Here is a 14,217-nt window from a genome sequence, read left to right on the forward strand (position 1 = left end):
GAGGAGTGTCTGATGGAGGAGTGCCTGATGGAGGAATGCGTGATGGAGGAGTGTCTGATGGAGGAGTGCCTGATGGAGGAATGTGTGATGGAGGAGTGTCTGATGGAGGAGTGTGATGGCAGAATGTGTGATGGGGGAGTGTCTGATGAAGGAGTGAGTGATGGAGGAGTACACCTTTGCTTGTGGGAGAAGCAGAGAGGGAAGAGTCCTGAGCCAGGCAGAGGTCAGGGGAAGGGGGTCAGTGACAGATGAGGTCAAGCGTTGTGGGGACCACACATTTTTGAGGACTTTGGCCTTTACTCTGACTGAAAAGGGAAGTTTTGCAAGGTTTTGAGAAGGGTATTGTGGCCTGATTTACACTTTTTTACAGCTCTTTTAATCTTTAAATTATTTTTTTAATGTTTATTTTTGAGAGAGACAGAGACAGAGGGTGAGTAGGGAGGGGCAGAGAGAGAGGGGGACACAGAATGCGAAGCAGGCTCCAGGCTCTGAGCTGTCAGCACAGAGCCCCACATGGGGCTTGAACCCACAAACTGAGAGATCTGAGCCGAAGTCCATGCTCAACTAACTGAGCCACCCAGGAGCCTCCCCTACGCCCCCCCCTCCCCCATTTACATTTTAACAGGCGCATTCTGGCTTCAGGGTCCTGGTGGGAGGGTGTAGTGATACTCTGGCAAGGTTATTGGCCCTGGGGGTGGTAAGAAGTGGTTGGATTCTGGATGCATTTTGAAGGAAGAGCCAATAGGATGTTTCAATGGTTGGCACGTGTGTGTGTGTGCGTGTGTGTGTGTGTGTGTGTGTGTGTGTGTGTGGGAATGGGGAGGAGTGAAGGATGACCCCAAGGAAATCTCTTCCAGATTTGCTGCCCTGCCTTCTTGAGCTCCCAGGAACTGGGGGCTTCTCCCCACATGCTGCTGGGCCACGCCGGCTTGGCAGCTTCTTGGCCGACAGCCAGGGCAGGCGTGTGGTTACTCACTTATTCTTGGGGGTGGCCATCTTGGGAGGGACCTTTAGCCTTGAGTTTGGAGCAGCAGGCCAATCCTGAAACAGGCGCCGGGTTTTGAAATCCTTACTTGGTGTTGGGTGCTCGGAATCCCAGACCCGGGAGGAGAGTTGGCCTCCCGGACTCCCTGTGGACTGGTGTAACTCCATCCCACACTCTGGCCAAGAGGCCAGTGTGCAACATGTCATCTGAAAATGTCACGGTGGCTGTCCCTTGGAAGCTTTCAGGGAGACCCCCGTGCTGTTCCTTGGGTTTCAGATTGTTCGTCATCTCTTGTCACCCAGAGAGGGGTGGACAATGGGGGTGGCTCTGCCGTATTGGCTGAACCACACACAGGGTCTCCCACTCTGATGCCTTGGGGCCTGTGTCCTCTGGAGGGTACGCGATAGGCCTGGAATCTTTGTGTAAAATCTCCTGGGTTGCTTTTGTTTTGAGTGGTTTAGATTAAAAATTTTTAAGCATTTATTTTATATTTGAGAGAGAGACAGACAGACAGACAGAGTGCGAGCAGGGGAGGGGCAGAGGAGAGCCAGAGACAGAATCTGAAGCAGCCTCCAGGCTCTGAGCTGTCAGCACAGAGCCTGACGCGGGGCTCGAACTCACGGACCGCGAGATCACGACCTGAGCCGAAGCGGGTCGCTTGGCTGACTCAGCCACCCAGGTGCACCCCTTGACTGATTTAGATTTTTAAAAACTTAAAAACCGTTATTTCTTATTTTTATTGTGGTAAAAATAGTGCATAACACAAATTTCCTGTCCTAGCCATTTTGAAGTGTGCCATTCAGTAGTGTTAAGTACTTTCTCACTGTTGGACGACCAACCCCCAGAGCTTCAGCATCTTGCAAAACTGAAACTCTGTATGTACCCGTTAAACAACAGCTCCCCATTCCCTCCTCCCCCAGCCGCTGGCAACTACCATTATACTTTCTGTTTCTATGAATTTGACTGCTTTTAGGTACCGCATGTAAGGAGAATCAGACGCATTTTTCTTTTTGCGACTGGCTTACTCTTCACATACTGTCCTCAAGGTTTATCCCTGCTGGAGCTGTGGCTTGTGTCCGCATCTTGCTAATTTTTTTTTTTTTTAATTTTTTTTTCAACGTTTTTTATTTATTTTTGGGACAGAGAGAGGCAGAGCATGAACAGGGGAGGGGCAGAGAGAGAGGGAGACACAGAATCGGAAACAGGCTCCAGGCTCCGAGCCACCAGCCCAGAGCCTGACGCGGGGCTCGAACTCACGGACCGCGAGATCGTGACCTGGCTGAAGTCGGACGCTTAACCGACTGCGCCACCCAGGCGCCCCTTATCTTGCTAATTTTTAAGGCTGAATATTCCATTCTATGTGTATACCCATGTAAAAAATATTCCACTTAAAATGTATTGACTTTCTGGGTAAGGTACGGGAATTGTGCAAAGCTTGGGCGATATGGTTATGAATTCCTTGCCTATTTATCACTGCTTCTCATTTATTTTAAGAGTTCAGAAATGTTCATCGTCGCTGGATTGAAAGTGTGTGGGAAATGTGGCCGTGTTGCTTCTATAAGTATGCCACAGTATAGGTCTGCTGGCCGTCCCAAGGGCAACTGGTTTTGTGGAATTTGAGACGAAAGAATGAGCAGCAAACGCTATTGAGGAAGGTCCAGATCCATCGCTCTTGCTCACAATGGCGGCACTTCCTTTTTCAATTTCTGAGCAAACACATCCACATTTAAGTGGCGGGGAGCCCAGTCTGGGAGAAGCTCGAAATTGTGAACATCGTTTAACCTTTTGGAGGGACGTTTTTCTTAGCCCTCCTGGATCCGTTTCCAGAGTCCTGTTCTCTCGAAGGCTCATACCACATTCTGTTTTTCCCTTCGTTCCTTGAGGGACACTGGAGTTGTTTCCACCTCTTGCCTATTGTGAGTAATTCTGCTGTGGACGAGGGTGTACAGATGTTTCTTTGGGACCCTGCTTTTACTTATTTTGGATAGATATCCACAAGTGGGATGGCCGAACAATATGGCGGTTCCATCTTTGATTTTTTTGAGGAAGGACCACACCGTCTTCCGTAGCAGCTGCCGCACTGTCCATTCTCACCAGCTGTGCACAAGGGTTCCAGCTTCTCCACATGCTCACCAATACTTGTTTTTTTCGGCTTTGGGGTTTTGGGTTTGGTTTTGGTTTTGTTGGCAGCCGTCCTTGTGGGTGTGAGGTGGTATCTCATTGTGATTTTTGATTTGCATTTCCCTAACGATCGATGAGTGCTGTGGGACAACTTTTCATACGCTTATTGGTCTTTTATGTATCGTTTTTTTGGAGAGATGTCGATTCAAGTCCTTTGCCCATTTATTAATTGGTTTTTGTGGTTGTTGTGTTGTTGAAATCGCCTGATTTTAAAACCTTGGTCACCAATGCATATGCTTTTTTTTTTTAATTTTTTTTTTTAATGTTTTTATTTATTTTTGAGACAGAGAGAAGACAGGGCATGAGCGGGGGCGGGGGGGCAGAGAGGGAGGGAGACACAGAATCAGAAGCAGGCTCCAGGCTCCGAGCTGTCAGCACAGAGCCCGACGTGGGGCTCGAACCCACGGACCGTGAGATCATGACCTGAACTGAAGTCAGGCGCTCCACCGACTGAGCCACCCACGCGCCCCTGAATATGCTTTTTTAAAATCGCTGCGGGAGCCAATCAGGAGTCTCTGCTGCTTTGGCTTCCGTGCCCCCCCACACGCCCCCGGTTCTGGGAAGGGCCCTTTCAAGGAGGCTGTGCTCCTGACTTTGATAACTGGGCTGCTTGCTCTCTCTCCGTTATCTGTAGGTTTTCCCTTTCATACTCACTCCTTTAGGCCAGAAACTATTATATTTTTTGGTGTTTCAGGAAGAGGTGCTTAGCACCTGGTTGTAAATAAGTGGGCCCTGTGGTCTCTGAGGGTTTGACACCTGCAGGCACCACAGGGAGGGCTGCCTGCTATGATCGTGACATTGAACTCCCAGATGGAGCAGGTGCGGAGCCCACAGGCTGCTGGGTCTGAAGCCCAAAACTTGAGTGGAGCCCAGCAAGGCAGAAACCTTTAAGACTGGCCACAAATGAATTCTCCTTAGGGATTATGATTATGGTAGCTTCAGTACATTAAAACAACCTTGATTAGCTCTCATGACATTAACTCATAGGAGATGCTCTTAAAAACTAAGCTAGCTTGAAGCACCCGGGTGGCTCAGTTGGTTAAGCGTCCTACTCTTGATTTCAACTCAGGTCATGGTCTCACGGTTTCTTGAGTTTGAGCCCCGCATCGGGCTTGGCACTGAATCTCCTTGGCGTGGAACCTGCTTCGGATTCTCTGTCTCCCTCTCTCTCTGCCCCTCCCCTGCTCATGCTCTGTCTCTCTCAAAGATAAACATTAAAAAAAAAAAAAAAATTAAAACAAAACGAAGCTAGCTCTTCAGTGGCCCAGTAGACTTTCTGCGAGTCCTAAAGCCCTTTCTACACAAGCTTCCAGCCCGGAAAGGTGAAGGAATTCTGTGGCTTGGGTCCAAAGGCCCCTGTGCCTCCTGGAAAGGGGGGCGGAGAGGTGCCGGCTGAGCTCACCTTGTCCTCCAGGGAATGGAATGTTTGGAGTCTGTGTTTGCCTTCTGCTTCTCCATACGTGACCCCCGAGGGTGTCCAGAGGCCACACTGGGGCCAGAGACCTGGGATCAGTCCTGACATTGACACAAGCCACGCTTCCTGGGTCTCATTTGTCTTCCTAAATAACCTCCAAGATTCCTTTTAGATTAAGAAAAGAAAAAACAAAAAAACCTGTTTGCACATCTTTGGGAGACTATTTTTAGATTAAAAAAAGAATCTGCGCACATGTTTGGATAGTGAATCATTTCGCTGCACATAATTCACCTTTTTCTTAGTGGGTTGGGGATGTCAGCACGAGTCATGGCTGTGGTGTGTGTTGTAGGGCAGTGATATGTGGGGGATCTGTTGGGTTTTGGTCACTTCTATTTTAAAATTTTTTAATGTTTATTTACTTTTGAGGGAGAGAGAGAGAGAGAGAGGGAAAAGAACATGTGCACGCGTGTGCGTGAGCGTGGGGGTGGGGGGGAGGTTAGAGAGAGAGGGAGACAGAATCGCAAGCCGGCTCCAGGCTCCGAGCTGTCCGCACAGAGCCCGATGCGGAGCTCGAACGCATGAACTGAGAAATCGCGACCTGAGCTGAAGTCAGACGCTTAACCGACTGAGCCACCCAGGCACCCCGGGCACTTCTGTTGTAAACGTGCTGAGGTGGTCATGCTTTTTCAGTGTCAGGGCCTGCTTTTCGTAGACGTCCGTCCCTTGCTGTCCACCTAGCAGATGTCGCTTCTTCTGACCGTTGGTGTTTTTAAGTGAACATCCTAATCCTTTCTTCTGATTCGCCGTCTCGTGTCTGGTAAGGCGGAAGATCCACGACGACATCTGTAAGGATTGTGCGTAACCTAAGAGTAAATGGGCCCTAAGCGAGGGCGGAGGGGCCTCTGCTGGGGACAGAGCCCAGTCAGGTCTCAGCTGTCTCACTCCGGCCCGGGTGTCAGCGGTGGGCGAGCCTTCTGATGGTCGAGGCCCGGCTGTAGCTTTTGCACCTGTCTTGTTGCCCTCCCTACTCTGCAGGGGCTGTTTCTTCCCAGGCCGTGGGTACCTCTGTGCTACAGGCTAAGGTTCAACAAGTCTCGCTCAAGGTAGCCTGCGCTGATTTAATTGGATGGGTCATTTTCTTGATTTTTCTCAGGAATTCACTTCCCAGACTGTTGGTTTTTCTCATGAGTCAGACTTTCCTTGAAGAGCGTCCCCCGCACGGCTCCTGTCCTCCTCCACTGTCGCTTTGGACCTTTGATGCTTCTCCGGCAGGACTGGCCAGCCTGCCAGCTTGGATCAAGGGTTCGGAGTCTCATTCTGGGTGCCCTAAGCCTCTGCTTGCCGCCGAGAAAGTGTGAATCCTGGTAGCTCTGTTGTCCTCAAGCTGTGTCACCTTTGGCAGGAAGGTGGCAAACTCTCCGAGCCTCAGTTGCACCACATTAAAAAAATTTTTTTTAGTGTTTATTTATTTTTGAGAGACAGAGACCAGAGCACGAGCAGGGGAGGGGCAGAGAGGGAGAGGGAGACACAGACTCCGAAGCAGGCTCCAGGCTCTGAACTGTCGGTGCAGAGCCCGACACGGGGCTCCAACCCACGAGCCGTGAGATCGTGATCTGAGCCGAAGTCAGACGCTGAACCGACTGAGCCGCCCAGGCGCACCCAAAGCGGAGATAGCCATATTCCCTTTGGGAGTGGTTTGAGGATGAAAAGGAATCACGCAAAGGGGGTAGGGGGCCACGTCAGGCACAGAGGAGGTGCGAGTGCAGCTTCCGTCCCCACTTAGATTTAGTCGGGCTCTTGTAACAAGGTTACGAGGAAACTCACAGAATCGCTGGGGTTGGGCCACAGCGCCTGCCCTCGGAACTGGGTGGCGACAGCCTGTAGGCATTCCCTCCCCTGCCTGCTCCCGGACAGGTGGCCCTGCTTGGCTCTGGACCTCTGGCTCTTGGGCTCCTCTGCGTTCAGATTCAGGCCACCATCTTTCAGTCCTAGCTGGCCATCCTCAGTGGGGGGGGGGGCGGGTGCCCCCCCCCCCCCCCCCCGCGGCCCGGCCCGGGAGCTGGTCCTGCCGAGGGGGAGTGAGTGTGGGTAACCGAGCCCTGGCTGACACTGCTCTCCTGGGTGAAGGGCAGGTCCCGCGGGGGAGGAGAGGAGCTCGCCCAGAACGCGCCCCCTCCCCCAGAGGTATGATGCGCCGTGTCGCCCGGTCCTAGATGCCGACAAGAGGATCAAGGTGGCAAAGCCGGTGGTGGAGATGGACGGCGATGAGATGACCCGGATCATCTGGCAGTTCATCAAGGAGAAGGTAGTTCCCTCCCAAAGTGGGCGTTCAGCACCCGCGCAGGCCCCCTCGTGCCCCTGAGCCACAGTCATCCGGGCTGATGCCTTGCCCTGGTCATCCGTTTCTAGCTCATCCTGCCGCACGTGGATGTCCAGCTCAAGTATTTCGACCTGGGGCTCCCAAACCGTGACCAGACCAACGACCAGGTCACCATAGACTCCGCCCTGGCCACCCAGAAGTACAGTGTGGCTGTGAAGTGCGCCACCATCACCCCCGATGAGGCCCGTGTGGAAGGTGTGAGGGTGCGGAGGCGGGTGGGCTGGGGGCGTGGGGGCCGTGACACGAACCCCGTCTCCCTGCGACTTCGCGGGAGGCGTTGGGGCCGTGGGGTTTCCTGCAGAGGAGGCTGGGAGGCTGGGAGGGCCGGCTGGCACCCACGTGGGGTGTGGCAGAGCGGAATCCAGGCCCGTGGCATTGCTGCTGTGCCGCGCGGCTCTGGCCAGCACCGGTAGGTGTCGTGGGCCACGGACACGTTGCTGAAGCCGTCAGAGGAAGGGCAGCCTCCTCGGGCGCCCCTCTCACCTCCTGGACTGTCCCGCAGGCAGGTTTACAGAGACACCTCGGGGCCACCTCTGGCCAGCGGAGTGCCGCGTGTCAGCTTGTATCTTTCAGAGCTGCAGCGGGCTCTAGGGAGCGTCGCTAGTGTCTTGCCGCTGTCTTGGCCTTGCGGGTCTGTCCCCTGCCCCCTGCGGCCGCGGAGGGGTCTCAGAGAGGTGCGCTCACCAGGCTTGGACCGGCTGCCGGTCCCTGCTTCTGGGGAGCACTTTTGAGGGTTTCCCGAAACAATGGCACCAGTACGGGGCTAAAGGGGGCCACGTTTGGGAAAATTCGAGAAAGGGTCGTTCAGGGGTGTGCAGGGCTCTTTCTGTCTGCCTGCGTCCTACGGCACGAGGGAGCTGGAAGGAAGCATTCGAAGCACATTTCCAAACACTCCAGACCTTCTTCCGTCTTTCGGGTTTGTACCTGACCCTGGGACATTGGGATCATTTAAGTGCTGAGCTCTTCTTTGTGGGGTTTCTTTTCATTTCTCCTGAACCCTGGGATTTCTGTACCCCTGTTTTATGGAGAAGGAAGTAGAGAGCCAACAGTCCGGGTAACGTGGGCTGGACTCCACGGTTCGTGGCAGTACTGAGGCCTGCCCTCTGGTCTTCTGGCCTCTGTCCAGCGAGACGCCATACTGCCAGAGTTCGTCAGACCGAGCTACGTCCATGCAAGACGCGGGAATAATACACTAGCTGAGGGAGCCCCGATGTGCCAGGCACTGTTCTAGGCACTTTCCACAGAGGTTTATTTAATCCTGACAGCAACCCAAGATGCGAGGTATTTTTATCAGTAATTTCATTTTATAGCTCAGGTTAACTCACTGGCATAAAACTCACAGTTACAGGTGGTGGAGCTGGACCTTGAACCCAAGAAATCTGATCCCACAGGGGCGCCTGGGTGGCTCAGTCGGTCGAGTGTCCGACTTTGGCTCAGGTCACGATCTCACAGTTATGGGTTCGAGCCCCACGTCGGGCTCTGTGCTGACAGCTCGGAGCCTGGAGCCCGCTTCGGATTCCGTGTCTCCCTCTCTCTCTGCCCCTCCCCTGCTCTCACTCTGTCCGTCTCTCTCTCCAAAAGAAAGAAACATTAAAAAAAAAAATAAAAAAGAAAGAAGTATGGTCCCAGAGCCCACATACTTATATTTTAGACCTTCCCCAGGGTGATTTTTAGGGCTCCCATCTGGCTGTGTTCTTGCTCAGGGTTCAGATTTTGGTTGGAAGGTGGGGGCTGCAGTGGGGTCCCTTCACCTCTGTCCTCCTAGAATTCAAGCTGAAGAAGATGTGGAAGAGTCCCAATGGAACCATCCGAAACATCCTTGGGGGGACCGTCTTCCGGGAACCCATCATCTGCAAAAACATCCCACGCCTCGTCCCCGGCTGGACCAAGCCCATCACCATTGGCAGGCACGCCCATGGCGACCAGGTTGGCCACGGCAAGAGGCGGGACTCGGCTCTTCCTGGCCTGGGCCCCTCGGTCGGAACCACTGGCCCGAGCCGTGCTCTTGTCTCTGCAGTACAAGGCCACAGACTTTGTGGTCGACCGGGCCGGCACGTTCAAGATCGTCTTCTCCCCGAAGGATGGCAGTGGCGCTAAGGAGTGGGAAGTGTTCAATTTCCCTGCCGGCGGCGTGGGGATGGGCATGTACAACACGGATGAGGTGAGGCCCTGGCGGGTGGCTCCTGCGTCCCCTCCTCCCTCGGGGGCCGCTTCGGGTTGGTGATGCTCACTACTCCCGCGTCAGTGGCTTGAGGAAGGTCCGAGGCCCGTGAGCCGATGCATCTTGGCTGTGTTTCGAGGGGACCAGTGCATCTTGGCTATGTTTCGGGGGGACCTGCTGTGGACCTGGTGTGGAGTGAGGCTGGAAGACAGACCCCCGCTTAGCCAGATGCCCCCGCACTCACTCCCCGACACACCTCTGGGGGCGTGTTAGTTGTCTGGTCTCTTGGCTTAAGCAAGCTGGATAAGCAGTCTTTGCCCCGGCCCCGTCTCTTGGCTTTCGTTCCTTCTGCGGTGGCCTCATTCTCAGGCTGTGAGGAAGTGACCACCGGCAGCTCCAGGCTTACCCCTGCCGACTTGGTTACCCTGTCAGAAAAGAGCGTCTTTTGCTCCTGGTTCCGGTGAAAGTTCCAGGCCTGGGTCACATGACCCTCTCTGAGCCAGTCACGGAGGGCTCAGAGAGGATAGGCTGGGACACACCGTCAACTCTAGAGACAGGCAGGTGGGCTGGGGGAGTTAGCTTTACCCCAGCCATACGGCCTAAGACCTGGGGAGCCCAGGGAGGGCTGGTAGCCCGCAGGCCGGCCGGGCCCCATGCCAGGGACCTCTCTCCCCCCGCAGTCCATCTCGGGTTTTGCGCACAGCTGCTTCCAGTACGCCATCCAGAAGAAGTGGCCGCTGTACATGAGCACCAAGAACACCATCCTGAAAGCCTACGACGGGCGCTTCAAGGACATCTTCCAGGAAATCTTTGACAAGTAACAGCCTCTCCCTTTATTCCTTCCCAGGGAGCCCACAGCCCTTCTCTCCTGTCCCCCCGGGCCCCTGTCCTACGGGGTGGCCGCCGTCCCAGTACTTTTGGCTCGGCTCGAGGAGAGATCCTCAACCTGTCAGCCTCCCGCCCTCTCCCCACAACAGGCCCTTTTGCTCCCAGGCACTATAAGACCGACTTCGACAAGAATAAGATCTGGTACGAGCACCGGCTCATTGATGACATGGTGGCTCAGGTCCTCAAGTCTTCAGGCGGCTTCGTGTGGGCCTGCAAGAACTATGATGGAGACGTGCAGTCGGACATCCTGGCCCAGGGTATGCTGGGAGCACCTGTTCCCCAAGGGGTGGATTGTCGGTCTTCTCCGGCTGGGGGGATTTTCAGACTCCCTTCGTAGAAAATGTGTCCAGTGTGGCAGCAGGACTGGGGCCGGCCGTCTCATTGCAGGGTTCCCCGTGGACAGCAGGGGGCAGGAGCTCTTCGGCATCTGAGGGAGGAAGGGTCACAAATTAGGTTTGGACTGGTGTATTACTAAGGCTGCTGTTACAGAAAAAGGAGAATCTAGGAATTCAAGTTCTAAGGGGCCAGGTGCGTCAGCTGTGAGGTTGTTCCTGTCCACGAAGTCAAGCGACTGTGCCTCCAGGTTTGGGCCAGGGTTGGCTCCAGTAGAAAAATGGTTTTGAGCACAACCGGGTACTTTTCGAATTACAGAGAATTCGTTTTGCACAGTCAACCTGTTGGCTGTAGGAGAATACTGGGGAAGATGGCAGAGCCCCAAGCCCTGGACGTCCTCTAAGAGATAATTCAGATTGCAACATAAAGCATGGACGAGACCCTTAGAGAAGTAGCCATAAGAAATAGCCCGATTGTGCCCGGCTGGCTCAGTCGGAAGAGCAGGCAACTCTTGATCTCAGGGATTGTGGTTTCCTGCCTCAAGTTGGGTGTAGAGATCACTTAAGAAATAAAAATCTCAGGGCGCCTGGGTGGCTCAGTTGGTTAAGTGCCTGACTCTTGATTTCATCTCAGGTTATGATCTCACAGTCGTGGGATTGAGCCCTGCGTCTGGCTCCACGCCGGGCCTGGAGCCTGCTGGAGATTCTCTCTCTCTGCCCCTCTCCCTACTTGCGTGCACTCTCTCTCTCAAAAAATAGAATAGAATAGAATAGAATTCTAAAGTAAAATCTTTTAAAAAAAAAAATTTTTTTTTTTCAACGTTTATTTATTTTGGGGACAGAGAGAGACAGAGCATGAACGGGGGAGGGGCAGAGAGAGAGGGAGACACAGAATCGGAAACAGGCTCCAGGCTCCGAGCCATCAGCCCAGAGCCCGACGCGGGGCTCGAACTCACGGAGCACGAGATCGTGACCTGGCTGAAGTCGGACGCTTAACCGACTGCGCCACCCAGGCGCCCCTAAAGTAAAATCTTAAAAAAAGAAAAGAAGAAATAGCCCAGTGGTGTTGGGCACAAGAGCAGCGCCCCACAAGAGTAGGGAGTAGACAACGTGTAGAGCAGAGAGCGGAAGAGAAAGAAGGGTACGTGAGATGGTTTGAGGTCTAGCTCCCGAGAAGGAAGGTGACGCCCACCCCGGGGTTGCAAGGAGAATGCATAAGAATTCCTGATGTTTCATAAAACCTTGGCCTTTATTTCAATAAGTGTGGTAGTGGTCCTCTTACTAGAACAATTCCTATCTCGGATGGAAGGATGAGAAGCCATAGCAGACGAGAGAGGCATGAAAGTTGCCCTTAAGTAAACAAGGAATGGGTGAGTGCGAAGGTCCAGGAAACATGGAGAAGGGACCCCTTCCCGTGTCTCAGCAGCAGAACTTCTCAGACAACGAATTTTCCTGGAGAAGTTTTTCGCTTTTTTTTCTTGGGACTTAACACAGTTCTTATTTTGGTGCCATGGGGTGCTTTTGAAGCCCAGGAGACCTTGACAATAGAAAAGGTTGACATCTGGATTTGGGAGAATTTGGAAATAAGTCACAAAGCTTTAAAGTAGCCTGCAAGAGAGGCAGACAGAGGGATCGTTGTGATGTAGCTGGTGGCAGGCTTTCTGCTTTCTGCGTGAACGAACCGTGCGGTTGCGAGCCAGGCTGGGTGGGCAGAAGTCCTGGGGTCTTGGGCTCTGGGGGCCCCAGGCTCTGGGAACCCAGATGTATGTGAATAGGCTGATGACAGCCACTTTGAACGCCCCCCTGCCCTGTGCTGGGCTCTAGAGACCCACGACAAGGGTGGGCAAGCCCGAAACAGTGGCTGTCTTCCTGGGTGCCTTTGGGGGTCACGAGCTGAGGGGGTCTCCTCCCAGCAGAAGGGCAGGGGGACTCAACCCCGGTGGTCTGAGGAGGGTGGGTGCCGGCACCGAATGGAGGGTCTTTCCACTCTTCAGGCTTTGGCTCCCTCGGCCTGATGACGTCTGTGCTGGTCTGCCCAGATGGGAAGACCATCGAGGCTGAGGCCGCTCATGGGACGGTCACCCGCCATTATAGGGAGCACCAGAAGGTGAGTGTAGGGACCGTGGTCGCATGCCCATCTGTCCCGGGGGCTCAGAACCCACTGGCTCTGAGGGCTGGGGGGATGGGACTGACCCGTCAGCCTACGGGTGGGCGGTCGCGTCCGGGTGGCCCCCTTGTTGGCCGGTTCGGCTCCTGATCCCCCTACGACCCTCGCCCCCAGGGCCGGCCTACCAGCACCAACCCCATCGCCAGCATCTTTGCCTGGACGCGTGGCCTGGAGCACCGGGGGAAGCTGGATGGGAACCAGGACCTCATCAGGTGAGCGGAGAGGGAGGGGCCTGACCTGGCCCAGGGCAGCTTCTGGGCGGGCTCTGTATCGGGGCCTCACTCTGGCCCGTCCCCTGCAGGTTTGCACAGACCCTGGAGAAGGTGTGTGTCCAGACGGTGGAGAGCGGAGCCATGACCAAGGACCTGGCGGGCTGCATCCATGGCCTCAGCAAGTGCGTGGCTGGTGGCACAGGGAGGGGCTGGCCTTCTGGGACCTTCTTCCCTGGGTGGGAAGAAGCCAGAGGACCCTCTTAGAGGCACCCCCCCCCCCTCCTCATCCTCAGGTCAGCTTAGCTGCCAAGGGCCTGGGGTGGGCCAGGTCCACAGCCCTGAGACCCTGTGAGTTTGCCCCCATCCCCGAGGCTAGGGGCTCAGAGCCTTGCCGTCCCCGTCTGTACAAATGTCTGAAGTTGTGTGGCCCTTTGGCGACGGGCCCTAGGCAACCTTTGACGCGCAGCCGGGGCGTGCCACGCCCCACGGGCACGGGAGGGCAGCTCCTCGGGTGCCCAAGTTCGGGCTCTGCCCGGACTCAGGCTGGAGCCGCGCCTCACGTGAACGGTGTTCTCTCGGCAGCGTGAAGCTGAACGAGCACTTCCTGAACACCTCGGACTTCCTGGACACCATCAAGAACAACCTGGACAAGGCCCTGGGCCAGTAGTGGGGGCGGGGCGCGGCCCGCAGCGGGCGGGCCGGGGTGGGGGGGCAGCGGGCCGCGGCTGAGCCTCCCGGCCCCTCTCAGGAGGCCTTTCTAGGGGACGTTTTTTATAAGCAAGATGTTTTTAAGAATATCTGTGTGTTTCCCCTCATGGTGATGTGAGGCAGGAACAGCGTGTTTTACCTCAGCCAGTCAGTGAGTTTTGCATACTGTAATTTATATTGCCCTTGGAACACATGGTGCCATATTTAGCTACTAAAAAGCTCTTCACAAAACCGTCTGCTGTGTTTGTGCCCGAGGGAGGAGGCAGCCCGGCCCGGGGCCCCAGAGAAAGAGGCCCTCAAAGGGCCTGTGGATTCCACCCACGTCCCAGGCCTCCATTCACAGGGGCCACTGTGAGGCGAGGGGACCGGGCAGCAGTGAGAGTGTCCTGAATTCTACAGGAGCCGCCCGGCCAGCCGCTGGGCCTGTGGTGTGTCAGGCCTGAAATTACCAAACACGATCCGGTTCCTACATGCTGATCTCCACTTGGGGATTGTTACCACTTCCTGGTAGATTCTGGTTGCATTGCCATTGATTGACTGATTTTTTTGCTTTGTTTTCACCTCCTAAAAATCTTGAGACCTCTTTATTTACCCTTTGCTTGGTCCTCAGAATGGGTTCCCCACAGCGGTGGCTTCACGGCCCTCTGCACGGCTGCCTGGGGCTCGGGGCTGGGACTGTGAATGGAGGTCCCGTGTAGTCTAGGCCCATCGGGTCCCTAACTTGGGTTCCTCCTCGCCATTCTTTGGCAAAACCAGAAAAGTAAGATGGAAAGTTGCAGTAAAGCAAAA

At 54.8% G+C, this 14,217-nt stretch overlaps 1 protein-coding gene across 2 annotated transcripts in view; it reads left to right on the forward strand.

Moving 5' to 3' along the window:
* Nucleotides 1-13,655, forward strand: part of IDH2 (isocitrate dehydrogenase (NADP(+)) 2) — a 17,054-nt gene extending 3,399 nt beyond the window's left edge. The window contains exons 2-11 of one of the 2 annotated variants that reach the window (XM_040493646.1): nucleotides 6,794-6,885; nucleotides 6,990-7,155; nucleotides 8,726-8,886; nucleotides 8,978-9,121; nucleotides 9,802-9,938; nucleotides 10,115-10,266; nucleotides 12,336-12,448; nucleotides 12,623-12,720; nucleotides 12,810-12,902; nucleotides 13,303-13,655. In XM_040493646.1, the coding sequence (XP_040349580.1) occupies nucleotides 6,794-6,885; nucleotides 6,990-7,155; nucleotides 8,726-8,886; nucleotides 8,978-9,121; nucleotides 9,802-9,938; nucleotides 10,115-10,266; nucleotides 12,336-12,448; nucleotides 12,623-12,720; nucleotides 12,810-12,902; nucleotides 13,303-13,387 (1,241 nt within the window). In that variant the 3' untranslated portion in view covers nucleotides 13,388-13,655. Of the gene's footprint in view, nucleotides 1-6,793; nucleotides 6,886-6,989; nucleotides 7,156-7,327; nucleotides 7,877-8,725; nucleotides 8,887-8,977; nucleotides 9,122-9,801; nucleotides 9,939-10,114; nucleotides 10,267-12,335; nucleotides 12,449-12,622; nucleotides 12,721-12,809; nucleotides 12,903-13,302 lie in introns of those variants that run through there. The other variant, XM_040493647.1, reaches the window with a different exon arrangement.
* The last annotated feature ends 562 nt before the right edge of the window (nucleotides 13,656-14,217 follow it).

Source organism: Herpailurus yagouaroundi, unplaced genomic scaffold (assembly GCF_014898765.1).
Source record: "Herpailurus yagouaroundi ecotype Mexico unplaced genomic scaffold, PumYag 185, whole genome shotgun sequence".
NCBI lineage: Eukaryota > Metazoa > Chordata > Mammalia > Carnivora > Felidae > Herpailurus > Herpailurus yagouaroundi.